Source organism: Cottoperca gobio, chromosome 6 (assembly GCF_900634415.1).
Source record: "Cottoperca gobio chromosome 6, fCotGob3.1, whole genome shotgun sequence".
Lineage (NCBI taxonomy): Eukaryota > Metazoa > Chordata > Actinopteri > Perciformes > Bovichtidae > Cottoperca > Cottoperca gobio.
The window spans coordinates 8121524-8140458 of NC_041360.1; the positions used below are offsets into that span (position 1 = coordinate 8121524).

The following is an 18935-nucleotide window of genomic DNA, read 5'->3' on the forward strand; positions in this document are numbered from 1 at the left end:
TATGCTTTTGTATTTCATAATGTTATCCTAATTTCTGTGTTTGTTGGCGTGATTCAATTTAAAAATGATAACGAGGCATCGTTGATACATACATATATATACATACATACATACATACACATATATATACATACATACATACATACATACATACATACATCTGAATCAGACCACAGACTACTTGCAGTATAGAGCTGTCACTTGTAAGGTTTACTAATAGTAATACTACTGATAGACTAATAATAATAATAATAACAAATGTACAGCCTGTTGCTAAATAATTAACTTAAAACATGTTTTTTAAATTACAATTGTAAAATGATTTCATGAACATATAACTTTTTAAAATTCTATTCACTATTTTGTATTTATCATACAAATATAAATGCTCTGTCTGTTACCAGTTTTCACTTTGCTCTGTAGGATTAAAGAATGTAAGTGGTGTGCCACCTACACGTTAAAGAACAGCAGCAGGAGCTCTGATTGGCTGGCTGGTACATGTTACAGTGCTGCCACCTGCTGCTCTGTATTATCTGATGGCAGAAGAAGATTGGACCTTCTTTACTTTTGAGTTATTCTTCATCAGTAATACTTACATATTAGAATGTATAATTAAAGATTGAAAACCTATTCTGGAGGAACACTCGAGATCCACAATTTGGGACGATTATGGCTGTAATAAACACCAAAGTGTATTTAACACCCTCCACGCTGAACTGTGTTTCAACAGACACTATTAAGCAGCAGGGAAAGTATCATGTCAAATGTCAAATCATAACCGCAATATTTTTAAGTTATTGAATTATCACAGCAGAATAAAGCTACGTGTCCACCATGAAAACTGTATTCTGTGATCACAATAACTCAATTTCACAAGTCCTTCTAGCCTTCCTCAAAATGTATATTGCCCATGTTGTCTTTCATTTGAAAGTATTTTTTATTATTAAACCTGAGGTTGTATTCTTACAACGTGCGTCTGCATGTTGATGTACAAACTCTTTGGATAGCCTCGGTTTTGTATTGTTAGGACCACATCTTTCCTTTTTAGACAGCTCCGTGTACCACTGCCATGAAATGACGTGAGCCCACACGGTCCGCCGTAGTCGGAAAGATGGATATGGATAGGTTGTTAAAGTTACTCTGAAAATATAGCAATAGTTTTAGATGTCTGACTAGTTGATCTGTTGTTTTACACTGACGACGCTGACGATAATATGCACAGTGACAGTGAGTAGTTTCCTATTTCTTTAAACTAGCTTGTAGTAGAGAGAGAGAAAGAGAGAGAGAGAGAGAGAGAGAGAGAGAGAGAGAGATATGTACACAATGCTCAGTGTCACATTGCCAGCATTAATAATCTGACAGTTTTAGGTGATTCAACTATTCTTGTTGAACTATGTTTAACTGTATTGTTTATACTCGAGGTGATTCTAATTAATATATATATATGTATTTGGTGGTAATCTTACTGCTTGATCAAACGCTGCCTGTGTTCCTCTCTGCTCAATAGGTAGCTTCTCCCCTGCTGTACTGTCAGCAGCTTCCGTCACCACAGTCCAGCAGAGGAAGCTCCACCATGCTGTCATCCCCAAAGGGAAAGGAGGACGCTCCTCCTCTAGTGGAATAGCAGCCACGGTGTTTGGTGCCACGGGTTTCCTGGGTCGATACGTGGTCGGCAGGCTGGGTGAGTTAATAATATATAGCGTAAAGTTCCATGCACAAACTAATATTGACTTTATATTCAGTAAACTTGTGTATGAGCTTGTGCTTGTAAACGTCACACAATGTGTCCAATATCCCAGATAAGATCTTATCTCAACTATGAGAACAGTCATTTATTTCACCCAGCCCTTTATTTTATTGTGGTAATAAACAACCTAACTAGATATATACAAATGTTCTAGGCCCATCACTTCATTTGTGGTGTGTGAATATTTTTGAATTTATTGCTATCAAATTCCAAGTTACCTATTAAGCTAAATTACCCAAGACTTCCTGGTCTGGAGGATCTTGGTATCACTCCTTCCACTGTAGAACAAAAGGCAATTGAGATTCTGCATCACCATCGTCGATTCCGTTACCTGGAAGCTGACCTGGATGAGACAAAGCCAGCCAAGACTGTCAACTTCTAAACTACCACCAACACAGCCAGAGGTTGGCAGTACATCTAATTGTTTGGTCCTTTATCCATATTCTGTATATAAATAAAATAATTTTGTCAACAAGAGGGTTGTCTTGTTTTGAGTGTTATTTTTATTTGTCACGTTTTATTGCTTATGACTACCATTACAGTACCTCGAGAGTATTCTAGTGTTTTACATGAAGACTCCTTTGGTAATAATCTTAATTTCCTGAAGGGGTCTAGTTTGGGTGTTAAGACAAACAAATGCATGTGAAAACATGAATGGTGCAAGCTCATTTGTAGGTGGTACAAATGTTGGCACAAGACCAGAAGCACCGTCAGTTTGTTTTGAACAGTAGTCACTTTTATGGGAATCTCTGCTGCGGGCTTCATGGTGGAATGGATGAGAAAATGTTGAACTTGAGATTGGTGTGAGAAACCAAAACTGGAATAAAGAATTTAACATGGTGCAGAATTGAAATCATATAAGGTTAAAGTTGTGGGTAATCCTAAATGAGTATCTGATCTGTGTCTTGACTGCTCAGGTGTGGCTGGAAATGCCTTGAGGGCTGCAGATGTATGATCGGATGAGTACCAGAAGGAGTCTCTAATCATTCCACCGAAATATGGTTAAATACACAAACTGAGGCAGCTCACAAATACCCTTCACTGCTGCAGAGCTAACAAGCTTTTTTCACAGACATTCTGACATGTCACAGAAGGAAATGCATAGATGTAAATAATAAAATTAATGATTGCTGAATTCCATTTAGCTGCTTCGGTTTCAGGGTCCTGGGATTGTGCATGCCTGGAGACAAGCATCAGTAATCTCTGTGCATTAAGGCAATGATTCGTTCTCCTCATGGATAATACCGGTTACTCTAATTTTCTTAAGTTTTCATCAGGTTTAATCAGTTTGTTACAAATGAAGATGGGGAAATAGTGAGAAAGTTATTTCAGTCACTGCTTATTGGGAAACTTTAATAGAACAGAGCCCTCATTAATGGGTTTTTTTTCAGAATAAGATATCATTGTTTCGTAAACTAGTAACACCTTTGCTTTTCCTACTATGATAAAAATTGAAAAGGCCAATTGAAAAGAAGAAGAATGCTGCAGTGTATCTTTTTCTTATCAACACTGCATCTTGAAAAAACAAGTCTGCCATGGTTTGACTGACAGTTGTTTTTTTTTTTCTTTGTAGTGCAAGAAAATAAGAGGAAACGCTAGCATTTTAATGGGCCGTGTATATCTTACAGGATTACATTCAGGATTGCAAAATATGGTGGAAGATAGACCACCAGTGGCGGACCGTGCATTTCACACCTAGGCCTTCAGTGATGTCCTACACAGTCCTACCTGAATGATTCCACCTCTTAATACCATCATTATGACGACATGGCTCTAGAACAGGGGTCGGGAACCTATGGCTCGCGAGCCATATATGGCTCTTTCGATAACGCAATATGGTTCGCAGACAATTTTGAGCTGACATTTAACATGATTAACAAGTAATAAATAATTATATTGTGTCATTTTAAAGTAAAACATTTATCTGCGGATTTGTTTTTAGTTCTCCCCTCTCCTTTCCTCCGCCCTGTCTGGCTGTAGGTTAAGGTGTGTTCACACGTGTGTGAGTAGGTGAAACCGAGCAGAGGAGAAACTGCACAAAGCAAGCAGTAGACCGGGGGGGGGTCAAACTCAATCACAATTACTTCATATGTTATTTTGCTGTGACAAGATACATTTCCCCGTTGTGGGACTAATAAAGGATTGCTGATTTCTGATAAAAACAAAGTTGCTTTTTTGCACAGCATAAAAGAAAAGTGAAATGAATGGGCTGTGTCTCAAAAAAATTTGCAGAAGTTATGAGTTCAATAATTAATATGGCCCTCGAAGGATGTTGTAAAAAAGAAAAATGGCCCTTAATAGGAAAAAGGTTCCCCACCCCTGAACTACAGGGTACATTTTTCTCTCAAATTCAGCCAGCGCAAACCCCAGTGCTGGAGGGCTGATCTCGGGGGATTTCCCCAATATCCCAGCATCCTGCTGGATCAGCAAACGTTCTGTTTCTGCAGCTACACAGATCTGACCCAGAGCTGCCGCTGGGCACCAGCTTGATGGGATTTGCCCTGGCTGAATTTGAGTTGCTGCAGCAGATATCGGAAGGTCTGCCTCCCCGAGCTGCCGCACGCTCTCCATCCAGGCCAAATAATGTCCTGTTGGCGGGGAGGACGAAACAAAGTTTATTTTTATTTTTATAACTGATGACTGTAAATGTACACTGTATGGACCCAGTAAAAGAAGTGAAATGCTGCCAACCGTCAGTTTGGAGTAGTGTTGGGTTTTGAGGCCCAAAGGGCGCTGAGATAGTCTTTCAATTGAATCCAGTAAACTTCTAGTTGATCAATACCCTCAGCTGAGGACACTTTCACACACCAAGTCCACAGTCCGAATCAATAAAGAGCCAGTTAGCTGTCTGTTGGTACAAGTGAAAGTGTTACAAAAACATCATAAACATTTTGCTATATTCTCTACAGAAGGGTGTCGTCGTCCCTCATTGGTCCATGTTGGCGCGGTTATGCCCCTTGGTGGGCCGTCTTGTATGTGGCGAGATGGAGGTGGACCTGAAACTCTTCGAAGAGAACCTACAGTGCTTCATTCATAACTAATATAGTGCTCATTATACATTTGTGCAGAAATACATGTTGTGCAATAATACATTTTGATTGAGGTGGACGAGTACATGTGATAATCATTAAATGTGACACAATACAATCAGGAGTTTATTTACTTCTCAGTAGCCTATGTGGTCAGGTACTACACATTGCACCGTTAATGGTGTTAAGTGTTTTGACAACCCATAACATTTGAGCATGCATTTACTGTGTTGTTAATTTCACTTATTACATTCACTAATGTTGCTACAAAAGATTATTTATAAATGAACATAACATAACTAGTTTGTTATCCTCACTACACAGGTGACGACATCACTAATTAGTAAATTAGGAGCACCTGCGCCTAATATGGACATGCAGCAGAGGAGGAGACGTCTCACCTCGCGAGCTGTCCCGCACCGCGTGCTGTCTGGTCTTTATACTTAAGAACCCATTTAGCATGTCCATTTTGCCAACTCTGGTTGAACCCTCCATTCAGTTAATCGAATCTCACTGTGCGCTCGTGGCGTTTGAGTTTGTTTGTTTTATTCCATTGGTGTGGGGTCGGTCGGTGCGTTGTTATCAGTATGAGAGCAAAGGGGTTAAAGCCGGGCGTCCTCCTGTTGATGGGTATTGGGCTCATCGTCTACGTGACCGTGTCTCTAAAGAGTGGATATGAGCATCCAGCGGGGACTAACACGGAGATGGACCCACCGCGTGTGATCAAGAGTCTTTCTGACCTGGAGATGAGCATCAGCAATGTCTGTGAGTTAAGGCAATGATTTTTTTCTCTTCCTGGATGTATAGAAGTTGCTCTAATTTTTCATAGGGTTTAATCAGTTAGTTAGAAATGAAGATGGGGGTAAACTTACATATATAATTATATAATTGTGTGCAAAGTGTGCTACAGTGATCAAATATGAAAGGAAAAACAAAAGGAGCACCCTTAATTGCCCAAAAAAAGGGCAACATTTCTAATAGGTAAAACATTGTAATCGGAAACAAACCTGTAAAATTATAGAGTACATAAGTACATTTGTGCTATTCCTTGTTTTCTTATGAGAAACCGCTTGATATAATCATTTGAAAAAAATTCCGAATTGATTGAGACATGCAGGTACGTGATGACATAACGTTTGGCTGTGGAAATATGGACGGAATTATACCACTTTCTTAAACTGACCTCCAAATGTAATTTAGTTAACTATAACGGGCTGCAGTGCTGACAAACTGTCGAAGAATAGCTTGTAAAGAGTTTCTGAGTTTGTGTTGACTGTTGATCTGTGAGTGCTGGTTCATAGGGGACAGTATAGCTACTTTAACCAACCAAAAGTGTCCATTTTTCCTGTCGTTGAGCTTATTGTTTTCTCACTATTTGGTTCCAGAATGGCACGAAATGTTGCCAGTTCTTGTTTAGGAAGTTATATTTTTTTTGTTATTGTCTATTTAGTTATTGTCTTGCGGTGTTCATAAAATTAAATTTTGCTCTTTTGTCAAGATGACATACTGAGAGCTTTTGAGAAAAAGCAGGACACCATGCATAAAATGCTCGAACAGAACACAGAGAGAGGAAGAAAAGCTGCAGAGGTCGAACAGCCACCTGTCAAAAAACAGCCAGAGCAGAAAGAGCAACCGGAAGCAAAGGTCGTGGACCAAAAGGAGGCCCCCAAAGACAAAAAGTCTAAGAAACTGTTCCCCGACTCTGCCCTCTTCAAGAAGTGGGGGGGGAATCTTTCTGAGGATGACCAAAGAGAGGCACAGAGTTTGTTTGAGAAGTACGGATACAACGTTTTTGTCAGCGATCGCCTTCCTCTTGACCGAGCTCTACCAGATACTAGGGATGAAAGGTAGACCTATCATTTGTCATCTATGATGCCCACCTGTAATTTTACTTCATACACAAAGCAAGGTTATTGGTTACATTCTTTGTTTGCTGCTTATCCTTGACCTTTCTGTTTCTGAATAGGTGTCTGAAAAAGAGTTACCCAAAGGACCTCCCAAGCATCGGAGTGGTGTTGATCTACCTCAATGAGGCCCTGTCCATCATCAAAAGAGCTATGCGCAGCATCATCGACCGCACCCCTAAGAACCTGCTGAAGGAGATCATTCTGGTGGATGACAATAGCTCAAGTGGTTGGTTGAATGAATTGTGCAATAATGTCTGTGGTTTTAAGAAAAAGGAAAAAAAGTTCATCCAGTATTTAAAGCTGACACAACTTCATGTGATTTAAGACTGATGAGGGTTGATTAAACATGTTGCTCACATTACCACATCATGTTTGGTTCTCCGGGAGTAGAGCGTGCGGTGGCTGGGAGACGGACAGATCTTCTGTTAGCAGGATTGTCACACTTGCTGTTGCTGTCGTTAGACAACTTAGACCCAGTGTAGCATCAGCCCGCTGTGACTACCGGTGCTGGGATATTATTATTATTATTATTATTATTAATATTAATATTATTATTAATACTCTAAAACTTAGAATACATTTATTTTTGACAAACTACTACAACCAACATATAAACACAGGGTAACATTCTATAGTTGGCTTCTTCTTTTTATAACTGTAGATTTGTGATGATTTATTCATTTAGATTGTAGTAGTAAAGGTGAAATACTGCTCCCTATTTCTTTGGAGCAGGTGGTTCTGAACTCCACATTGCACCTCTTTCTAGTATTTATGCTAAGATAAAGTTAACCAGGTGTTTGCTGGAACCCTATACTTCCTAGACAGACACGATAGTGGTATTGATCTTATCGAACTCTCAGCAAATAAACATATTTCCAGAAATGTTGAAGTATTCCTTGAAGAGCACATAAACCATGATGTATCCGATGCATTCAGTCAAGTTAACAGAACTGTGCAGTGTAGTCAACAGAGTACAATGTTAAGTAAAGAAGGGTAGCGAGTGTAATGGTCAACATTAATTTTAATTGCATAGTGTAGTTTATGACCATGTGAGGTAAGTCTATGATCAGAACAAATTGCTCTCAAATGTTTAGCATGTTATCTGTGTGTAAACTGGTATAATTGGCTCATCTAAACTAGCTATGGAAAAAACAATATCATCTCTGTTCTCCCCTGATCTCTCAACACACATATGCCCACATTCTTCTCTCCATTCAGAGGACCTGAAAGGGGATCTTGACACGTATGTGAAGTCACTTGAGCAGCAGAACCCAAGTCTCCGTATTACGAGAGTGAGGCACAATGAGCAGCGAGGCCTTTCATACGCCAGGACTTCTGGGTGGAGGGTTGCTACTGCGGACGTGGTGGCCATCCTGGACGCACACATTGAAGTCCATGACTTCTGGTAAGAATGTGGCAAAAATACATCCTTTTGTACAATGGGTTTCATATAACATTTTCACTGGGAACATTTTTTTTACGTTTTTAATTTGAAACGGCCAGCTGAGTAGATGCATGTTTACTTATGCACAGTGACACTGTTGGTGGGTGTAGTATTGTAGAAGGAAAATTAAATATACAAATGAAACTGCTCAAAACAAGGTACATTAAGTGTCCAATGCAGTTGGTCTGCCTCCCATCTTAGTCTTTGTTCAACCACTGTTTTTCCTAAGAATAGCTTTTACACAAACATTGCAACAGCCCAGTACAACCACAGTCTGATCTATCAACCACTGAGGCCATCGGGGAGTTAAAGGGCTTGCACAAGGGCATTGTGGTGTTGGTAATGAGGGCAGGGTGAGTGCTGCTCAGACTTGCAACCGTCTAGTCCCACTCATTTGTAATGCAACAGTATGACAAGCTGTTTTTGCAACTTTTTTCAGTCTGAAACTCCCTCTAGCTTTTCAAACGCTGCACCAATAGAGACTGAGCACATTTAAGTCGCCCCACAGGAGTAAATAACTCATTGCTCTTCATTGACTTTGTATTGCGTGAAGGTGCCTCCTTGTCAATTCCTTCAGCTAGCAAACAACAGAAACGTGCCTTAAAAACTGCTGTCTGTTGAGACGCACTACCAACCGGGTAAAGAACCCAGAACTACGTTTTTTATAAGCTTCCGAAACGGAAAAACTGAGCCTTTTTAAGAAGACAAAAGTGAGGCATCAGCAAGAAGAATGGGAAAACGGTCAGATCCTAACACTCGGTATGCCTTCGTATGCAGCAAGCATTTTGTCCAAATGTCCGTTTTAGGCTAACTATATTTCTGTAAGCATTTTGACAGTATGCAATTTGTGTTTTAGTCTAATGTGGATAAATCAGAAAGTTATGCATTATTTTTGCAAGGGCATGAGCTAACTACAAAAGCTTGCTTACTTGTCCCATCACCATTTTAGTTATAAACTGAATCCCTGGTAGACGCAGGGTGCTAAAATAATCGTTTTTACCTGCTGAAATGTTATTAGCTAGCTGCAGGCATTTTGTTAGTGTTAGAGCTCTCTGTTGCAAATTGTGCCTCCGAATAATTTCCCCTCCTGGTGGGCGTGTTTTTAAGAGTATGACAGCTCTGTTTCTTTGTTCATTTGGATTGTAAAATCTGAAACTTAATGCACATGAGGTTAAAGTATTAAAAACAAGCAGGCTAGTTGTGATCTGCCTGTGTGTGTGGCTTAATATCAACAGCCATTGAAGTAATAAAGTGGAACTAGAACTTTCCAGCACAGCAGTCTGATTGGTTATTCAGGACAAATTGTTCCAGTGATGTGTGAAGATCATCTCCTCCCCTCCCCTCCTGTAGGGCTGAACCCCTGCTGACGCAGATCAAAGGTGACCGAACGGTGGTGACGTCCCCTGTGTTTGACAAAGTCAACTTTGATGACCTCACAGTTACTCCATACCAACCAGCAGCACACGCCTTCGACTGGGCTTTATGGTGCATGTATGAGAGTTTTTCAGACGAGTATTACAAACTCAAGGATGGCTCACTGCCTGGAAAGTAAGTTAAAGTGAAATCAGACAAAACAAATATAGCTCTGTGGACTTATTAATCGTATCTTGGATAAGGCATTCTTGATGATCTGAAAGCTACTCTGTAGAATATGTTTTTAAATCATACAGTTTTCTCTGGTCTCGTCTTTCACTTCAGAAGTCCATCTGTCATGGGGATCCTAGTTGCTGACAGGCGGTATCTAGGAGAAATTGGAGTCCTCGATGAAGGAATGAAAGTGTACGGTGGAGAAAATGTTGAGCTGGGAATTCGTGTGAGTAAGCATCACCTATGTAACATCAAATCTGACGCAGTCCCAGGCCAACTTGCAACAAGAAAGGTTACAGATCCTGGATTTCAATATCATTACCCCTCTCACTTTGTCTTGTATGAGGTGAACAGTTATGTTAATTTTACAGAGGATATAAATACTAAAGTAATATGTTTGCATCCTGTCTCGTACCATTATAAACAGCTGTGCAGTATTTGAATCTAATAAGCCTCAAAATACATGGATTACTCAAATGGACCTTCTTTGATCATGGTTCATGATCAGGTTTGCTTTCAGTTGGATGAGAATATTAATATCACTTTCATGTGTGTATGGTAAATAGTTATCTGAGTCACTCTTAAACAGTGGATACTTTATTTATTTGTTTTGCTCATATAGGTGTGGACATGTGGAGGCAGTATTGAAGTAGTGCCGTGCTCTAGGATCGCCCACATTGAGAGAGCCCACAAGCCCTACATGCCTGACCTGAGCATAGCCATGAAGAGAAACGCCCTGAGAGTAGCAGAAGTCTGGATGGATGAATACAAATACAACATCAACTTGGCTTGGAACTTGCCATTTGAGGTACTCGGTGTAGGAAGTGTGTGTGTGTGTGTGTGTGTGTGTGTGTGTGTGTGTGTGTGTGTGTGTGTGTGTGTGTGTGTTTTAACACCAAATGTAGCCCTGCTGGTGTTTTGCGCATGAATGAAATTAATTTCTAGACTTGACTATACAGCACTTGGAGCTTAATTTGGGAATTTCTTCATTAACAATATCACAAACTAATCACGCAATATTGTCTGCAGAATCACGGAATTGACATTGGGAATATCACAGAGAGGAAAGAACTCAGGAAAAGGTTGAACTGTAAACCTTTCAAATGGTACCTGGAAAATGTGTATCCCAAGTTGGATCCCTTGACCAACCTAGTTGCCTATGGAGGAGTAAGTTTTATTTGTGTGTGTGATGATTCTCTTCTACATAGTGTTTGCTACATTTTTACTAGGTTTGACAAAATGATGAACTCTCCCACTTTATAGATGACGAATCTTGATGCCAAGTTGTGCATAGACCAAGGCCCGGTGCCGGGTCACACACCCATCGCCTTCCCTTGCCACTACTATGGACCTCAAGTAAGTAAAGCAGCTAAAAGTGGTTTTCATGATGAATGATTTGTCTATGAAACATTACAAGTGGAAATTGGAAATATTGTCTGTTTGCTGCTTATTTAACTGCCCGATCTGCTTTTTCAAAAATATTTTAGATGACTTATTATCGCTCAAACGGTGAGCTCTACATCGGCGGCATCAAGTCCCACAAGTACAATGACAACCGGTGTATAACTGACATTGGGAATAAAGAAACAGAACCTGGCCTTTACAACTGCAAAGAAGCGATGCAGAAAAAAATGGGAATTTACTGGGACTTCACTCAGGTACCACAAATTAAGCTATTATTAAAACGTATAATAAAAGTCAAGAAAAGATGTTTCAAAAGCAATTACTTTAGTATGTCACACTATTTTTTTAAATTAGGGTGGATGAGTTTATGGTAACTCGCTGCTCAAAATGTTGCCATGACTGAATATTTTATGATCTACCGTTAATATGCATTGTTTAGATTTTATTCTCTTTTTTTTAGGGCAAAGAATTGAAGAACAGGGAGACAAAAAGATGTCTGGAGATTCAAGAAGGGAAACTTTTAATACAGGAATGCTCTGGCCAAAGATGGGAAGTTCAACACATAATCAAAGCCTTTTAGTGTGTGTGGGTATTTATTTAGAGATATCTTATGTGAAATGTATTGACGTTGCCGTTAAAGACTGAATTTTGGATTCTTACGACTAGATGTTAAGTCTGCAAGTAGTTATTATTATTATTATTATTAATCTGGCTTTTTTTTTTTTGTTGATCATAGTAACCTGAGGGGGTAAAATTGCTTTTTGGACGAAGGGACTTTCAAAATGTATCGTGGTTTTCAACGTACTATTTTAATAAAGTTAAAATCATTCATTTAAATTTAAGTAAAAAGGAAAAATAGGACTGCACTCCAATTTGACTTTTCAATATTACCACATGGACATATTCTGCCATTGCTACGATGAAATGTAACTGGGTTTTAGTTCTATAACAATTGGCCAATTATTACAAATGCAACATGAGGAAGGATTCTTATGCAATACGTTGTGCTGTGGGGTGAACATCAGGTCTGAAAATATAAATGTTTTTCTACTTTATCGTGCATTATCAGAGAAAATCGAATACAAAATATAAGGTGACGCAAAAATGAATGTGAAGGACAATGCAGGTTAAAAACAGTAAGAAAAATATGAAAGGGCTCACAAATGGGTAAACATCAGTATGCATGAAGTGAATGTCAATAGAACAGTTTATGATGGAAAGATAACAAACTCCTTTTACAAAGACTCCTTCATGACTGAGTTCCCAACAGGGTTAAATCTATTGCACACTGGTATTACTGTCTAGTTCATGGCTCTTTCGATAACGCAATATGGTTCGCAGACAATTTTGAGCTGACATTTAACATGATTAACAGGTAATAAATAATTATATTGTAATTTTAAAGTAAAACATTTATCTGCGGATTTGTTATTAGTTCTCCCCTCTCCTTTCCTCCGCCCTGTCTGGCTGTAGGTTAAGGTGTGTTCACACGTGTGTGCGTAGATGAAACTGAGCAGAGGAGAAACTGCACAAAGCAAGCAGTAGACCGGGGGGGTCAAACTCAATCACAGAGAGGGCCAACATTAAAAACTGGGACTACGTCGAGGGCCAAACACGGTCCACATTTATTGAACAGGATACACATATTGGATAAGATGCAAAAAGATATGGAACATATTAAAGTCAACTGCAAACGGATTGCTGAGCAGCTCAATTTTAATATCTGAGCTGCAAAGTCGGCAAATGCGCTCATTTCAACAGCAGAATGCTGTCAGGAACACAGCGGTGGAGATGTTTGTCAGTGTTTGGAAACACGTAGTGACCAAAGTTTCCTTCTGCATCAGAGTCTCCCACAGAAAGCTTGGCATCATACATGTCCGTGATCACACGGCCCTGAAGCTGCAGGTTTAACAGTGAGATGCTTCGTTATGTCGCACAAACAGTCCAGCTCACATCGTCCCAGAGATCTGTGGTGTGTTTCCCTTTGCTTTCCAAAAACTTTCATTTCATTCACACATTTAGATACTTCCTCGAATGTATTTCCCCGTGGTTGTGCAATGCATTGATTAAATTACCAAAACCGGCGGGCCAGTTATGACAGACATGTGATATTTTCTCGCGGGTCGGATATAATTCCCTTGAGTTTGACACCCGTGCAGTAAACACTGAAACGTGCACATAAATGAGATAAATAACGTAAGTGTTTAGTTTATTTAATAAAAGAGCACGTGTTCAATGAAACACTGATACCGCTATTAGTACTCGGAGAAGTGTTATTCTTAAAAAATGCACACATAAAGTTGCATTCAAATCTATTAAATGTATGGCTCTGAAGGAAATACATAAAAAAAATATTTGGCTTTTATGGCTCTCCCAGCCAAAAAGGTTCCCGACCCCTGGTCTAGTTGTTTATTACTTTGTTTCCTTTGTCATTAGTTTTGTTATTCAGATTACAACAAGACATCAAGGCCAGTGTTGCACACCTGACCAACATGTTAAAACAAAACAGTAAATTAACTTGTGGTTGTACAAAATATATTGGGGTATCTATTTAAAACCTTTTTTTAAAACATACACACATTACTCTGTGGGAGGTGTGGCTGGGTGTGTTAACATAGTATTGATGGAAAACAAAGGTTCCACTTCTGCAGAATGGATGGTACCTTCAGTGTATACTGTGTTACTTATGAGTGATCTTGGAGTTTTCTAAAGACTTGTTGAACTAATAAACTACAGCCTTAATCTCTCCTGGAGAGCCTTGATAGCCTGGAGTGTCAAAAAAAAAAAAGTTCACAGCACACCTCGGTGGAGGCTAATAAAGTTGTGTTTTGTTTTGATGTGGCTTACAAACAGGAAGGTCAACATAGACTGACATTGAAATCAGTGAGTTGAAAAGGGAATTTAGAAACGGTATGATCTTATGAAGTCGTGATTGTCATTTCCTTTGTCAGGAGACATAAAACAACCAACATTATCTTTAAGCATTTTGTTATTCTGTCTGCTGCTCAGGTTTAAGCTGTAGCCAAAATGTCAAGTCACTTATGCCAGTGAAGGATTTGTAGGGCTTTTAATCATGCCAGTGTTTATATAATGTATTATATTGTAGTTTCTTTGTAAAGCGCTTCAATAAGGTTTCAGGTGTTTTCATGACGCACGGAAAAACCCGACACATTCCGAACGCTCACGAACTCTGGTTTCTTAGCAACCAGTGTTTAATATGTAGCTGAGTTGGTCTCGTTTTAAAACAGGAGTCCGTTCAAGTTTAACACTGCATTTCGTTACCCAACATAACATTTTTAAGTCAAAAATGTTTAACGTTGATTTACTCTCGGACCGCATCGCGAGGACAAGTCTGCAGAGGCGTCGCAACAGAGAGACTGAAAGACAAGAGAGGATTTTTGACCACCAATTGAGGACTCTCGGGGTGAGCTAACGCTAGTTCTGTGTTGTGTGTCAGAGGAATGCTAACCACCTAATGCTAATGCATAATGTAACTTTGTTTAACTGTGCTGTCACGACCGTGGTCTGTTGTATAGGTCGACAAGGAGGCCTTAAACACGCAGATGAGAGAAAAAGAGAAACGAGAAGAAGCAGCGAAAGAGGATCAAATCGCTCATGGTGATTTTAGATCATGTTACTTGACTTCAGGGAATTTGTCAATGATTATCATGTGGACTGGGAGGACAATTAGTTGCAGCGAAATGTGTTATCACTAACTGTTACAGTATCTAAGCACCCATAAAGATAGTACGGTACTGTCATTATATTATATGACTGGGTTGGGTCAGATTACTTTGAAATGCAGTCAGTTACTGAATACAAGGGACGTAGCCATTTGTCTAAAAAGTAATTTGAATACTGGATTACTTTAAAATTAAACATTGGAAATATTGCAGCCACACAAACTTGAGTTCCACAAATATATATTTTTTTCTTTAAACCTATCAAAACGTTTTCAATGCAAATAAAATGCATTTTGCATATTCAGCATTTGCAGTTGGTCAACTCAAATTACTCTCACAAAAACAGTACTGGCACAAACTCCAGGTGTACTGTGTGTATTCTACAAGATGTGGGATGCCTTTTCTTCTATATAAGTTTTTGTTGCTGCTGTTTTTCAATCAAAGGCTAAAGGAGCACTTACTCAAAATGTTTCTCTTCCATTGTCATCATCATCATCATGGTTACAGTAGTGTGAAGGCAATATGCCTATGTATACTACTGATCTTAACATATATTTTTGGGTGTACGCTGGTTGTCAATGTATATAATAAGGAATTTAAAAACTCTTATCCATATATCATTAGAAAATAAAAACAAATAGGAGTTTTTCATGAGTTAATAGCATTTTTTAAAAATCATTTTAAAGTTGCTGTATTTTTAAAGATGTAATCATGTAATCTTCAACAATGTCACTTTAATCTGATTGCACAATTTGTCAAATGTAATATGGTTATTTATTTGTAATCTGATTACATTATCGTGATTACATGTAATCCATTACCGCCAACCCTGATTGTCATGTGTGTGGGATGTGTTCTCCATACAGATGCTGAAATGCTCCATAATAGCAAAGTAGCTTGCCTCCTCCATAGCAGAGAAGTGAAGGAGAAGCGTGCAATGGAAAAGGCCATCGTTGACTTCCGGCAACAGTACCAGCAGCCTTTGCGCCAGCGGGAGTATGACCTGAATGAACCAGACCGTCGTAAAACAGACCCAGGTGATGCAGAGATGATGCCCCCCGGCCTGGTGGGCGAGGACCCCGACAGTGAGAGCAGGCGACAGAGACAGAGAGAGCAGCTCAAAGAGTGGCTCCTCCAGCAGCAGAGCGAGCGAGCAGCAGAAATGCAACAACGGAAGCTGGAGGGTACGTTACGTTTGTTTGATCCCATACTAGGATCCGTTCACACTCACGAAACGTAACCTCACTTCATCTTCTCTGCTGTTCTTCAGAGCAGCGCTATGACCAAAGCAGAGAAGACCTGGACGGCAAAGCTCTGAAGCTTCAGAGCTTTGAGATGGAGAGGAGAAAAGCAGCAACTATTGCCACTAAAGAGTACAATCTGGTCATGGTAAATCACTCTGTCAGACGGAGGTGGTTAAACTTGCTTTGAAAACGTGCATGTATAAATTATATCCTCAAAGATATATCCTCAAAGGGATTGCTTGGATGTTTTGAAGTGGGTTTGTCTGAGGTACAATCCAGTCAGTGTATTAGTAGCAAAGCGATGTACTGCGATTGACGGGGACAGCACCAACATTTATTTTAGCTGTCTTAAAAAAAAATCAATATCAGTTTAAGTGTATGCTATATTTAGAATATTTCCACCGCTGTGCCGTCAAAAGTTATATCCACCTATGTTCTCTTCAAAGCCACCAGACTCCAGTTACAAAAACAGTAGTTTTACCCCTCAGAAGGCGGGAGTTTCTCATCTACAGCTGCCTCGATCGGTTAGTTTGTTTGTGTTTGGGTGTGACTTTGGTGATTCCGAACTAAGCCTTTAAAACATGAAAGTCACACCCAAACACAAACAACTACCAATCGAGGCAGGGGTTGATCAACGACGTCCATATTCTGAGAGGTAAAACTAATGCTTTTGTAACTGGAGTCTGGTGGCTTTGAAGAGAGCATAGCATAGAAAGGTGTTCCATCAGCTTTAAATGAAAAGGCTGACATCATACATGTTTTGTTTTTTTATAAATGTCTTGTGGTGTAGTCTTTAAGGCACAAACTACACAGCTTTTTATCCCATTGATATGTTCACTTCAAAGATAGAAGGGAAACGTCGCCAGGAAGGGGAACGTAATGACAGGGGCAATGAAGCAGGTACCATGGTGAACCACCTGCGAGGACAGCTGGCAGGTGTAGATGCCCACCCCCCACAGGTGCCTGGTCCTTGTCCCAGCAGTGATAGGAGAGCCCCTCCGGAGAACCTGCAGCAGATCATCCAGTTCCAGAAATATCAGATGGAGGAGAAAAGGGTAAAGCAGGGAACGAATAATACTCAAAACAAATGCTCTTTTTTTATCGTTTAAAAAGCTTGTCCGTCTTTGTCATCTGTGCATCTGCAGAGAGTAGAACTAGAGAAGAAGCGTGAAGAAGAGCAACACGATCGTGTCCGCCTGGCCTCGGCTCGCACGGCTCTGTTATTAGAGAGGCAGCAGGCAAGACTGAACAAACAGCTGAGACAACACCTGGACACTACCAACGCCAAGCTTTCAGAAACACACACTCAACAGTCAGTAGCATTATTGACTCAGTAGTAAACACATATTGTGAAAAGCACATAAACATAATTGACTGTTTTTATTTGGTGTCATTTTAAGGAAACCAGACATAGAAAGAGGATGTATTGACGACAGCTTCTTCTCCAATTTCAACACCTGCAGCAGATGATGGATGACACCCTGCTGCGCTGACGGCTGGCTCATTACAGTGGCTACTGATAATGGCACTACACGAGAAGAACACTGAATAAACTGAAGCACAGCAAGTTGTTTTTACTCATGTCAAAATGTAATTATAGCAGTTTACATTTAAATGTCTGGATGATGCTGACAGTTCATATGAATCTTGGCTGTTGCTGCAAAAAATAGCCCCAAAGAAACGTGAGCTTTTTCATGTGCTACATAAACATGAGCAAACTGTCAGCTGTGCCCCCTTTATATACCCACGACAGCTACAAATATAGTCTTTCAAGAACAGCATTTATCAAAGCCCTCAGGATTTAACAAGCTACGCATTACTCTGACAAAACACACTGCAAAGACAACGCAAACATTTAGCCCCTCAACCAGTTAACAATGCTAACTGTTACAAAAAGGTAAACCTGAGTCTTAAAGTGCAAAGACGCATCAAAAACAAAAAATAGACAAACCAAGATGCCTTTAATTGAAGCTATTTCACACATGTAGGTCAAGTTATTTCCTTAAATGTTATGGGACATACCTCAGGCTTGTTTCAAATCAAATAAAATGTATTTGTATAGCCCAATATCACAAATTATACATTTGTCTCAGTGTGCTTTACAGACTGTACAGGTTACGACACCCTCTGTCCTTAGACCCTCGCATCGCACAAGGAAAAACTTCCTAAAAGAAACCCCAAAATTAAAGGGGGAAAAATGGAAGAAACCTCAGGGAGAGCAACTGAGGAGGGATCCCTCTCCCAGGACGGACAGACGTGCAATAGATGTCGTGTGTACAGGATAAACAACATAGTACAAATACAACATTTGACAGAAATTATGTTGTGTTGGAAAAAAAAGAAATAGAAAGTATGGATGAATCCAGGAAAATGTCAATAAGGCTTCGCGGTGTCCTGCAGGACCAGGTCAGCAGGCACTGTCACGATTCATGATCCTGACGTAAACTTTATCAGTGGCAACCTGCCACATGAGAGACAGACACTCCGGGGATGATACCCCGGATGGTGAGTTAGTAACATACATTTACATAAATGCATACAGATAGAGAGGGAGAAGAAGAGAGGGAGGGGAGGAAGAGAGCAGGAAGGTGTCCCCCGGCTGTCTAAGCCTATAGCAGCATAACTAGGGGCTGATCCAGGGCAAACCTGAGCCAGCCCTAACTATAAGCTTTATCAAAAAGGAAAGTATTGAGCCTACTCTTGAATGTGGAGAGGGTGTCTGCCTCCCGAACACAAACTGGAAGCTGGTTCCACTGGAGAGGGGCTTGATAGCTGAAGGCTCTGGCTCCCATTGTACTCTTAGAGACTCTAGGAACTACAAGTAACCCTGCAGTCTGGGAGCGTAATGCTCTAGTTGGTTTATAAGGTACTATGAGATCTTTAAGATATG

General features: G+C 39.9%; 2 protein-coding genes across 2 annotated transcripts; both read left to right on the forward strand.

Moving 5' to 3' along the window:
* The first annotated feature begins 5144 nt into the window (after positions 1–5144).
* Positions 5145–12400, forward strand: LOC115009882 (probable polypeptide N-acetylgalactosaminyltransferase 8). Its single transcript, XM_029434172.1, has 11 exons — positions 5145–5541; positions 6275–6623; positions 6743–6909; positions 7902–8088; positions 9478–9675; positions 9826–9940; positions 10337–10522; positions 10744–10881; positions 10978–11070; positions 11202–11372; positions 11579–12400. Exons 1-11 carry the CDS (start codon positions 5364–5366, stop codon positions 11696–11698), a joined length of 1902 nt encoding a protein of 633 aa, XP_029290032.1. The 5' UTR covers positions 5145–5363; the 3' UTR covers positions 11699–12400.
* Positions 12401–13992: 1592 nt separating this feature from the next.
* Positions 13993–18133, forward strand: ribc2 (RIB43A domain with coiled-coils 2). The gene is made up of 7 exons (XM_029434183.1): positions 13993–14542; positions 14655–14736; positions 15668–15985; positions 16072–16190; positions 16891–17100; positions 17191–17357; positions 17446–18133. The coding sequence occupies exons 1-7, from the start codon at positions 14426–14428 to the stop codon at positions 17513–17515; spliced, it is 1083 nt and encodes a 360-aa protein (XP_029290043.1). The 5' UTR covers positions 13993–14425; the 3' UTR covers positions 17516–18133.
* Positions 18134–18935: the final 802 nt, after the last annotated feature.

Bases quoted from the DNA above. Each gene is read 5' to 3' on its own strand.
- ribc2 (XM_029434183.1), top strand. From the start codon at position 14,426: ATGTTTAACGTTGATTTACTCTCGGACCGCATCGCGAGGACAAGTCTG. The intron at 14,737-15,667 runs GTGATTTTAGAT...TTCTCCATACAG, and splicing joins AGAGGATCAAATCGCTCATG to ATGCTGAAATGCTCCATAAT. The intron at 15,986-16,071 runs GTACGTTACGTT...GCTGTTCTTCAG, and splicing joins GCAACAACGGAAGCTGGAGG to AGCAGCGCTATGACCAAAGC.
- LOC115009882 (XM_029434172.1), top strand. From the start codon at position 5,364: ATGAGAGCAAAGGGGTTAAAGCCGGGCGTCCTCCTGTTGATGGGTATT. The intron at 6,624-6,742 runs GTAGACCTATCA...GTTTCTGAATAG, and splicing joins CCAGATACTAGGGATGAAAG to GTGTCTGAAAAAGAGTTACC. The intron at 11,071-11,201 runs GTAAGTAAAGCA...AAAATATTTTAG, and splicing joins GCCACTACTATGGACCTCAA to ATGACTTATTATCGCTCAAA.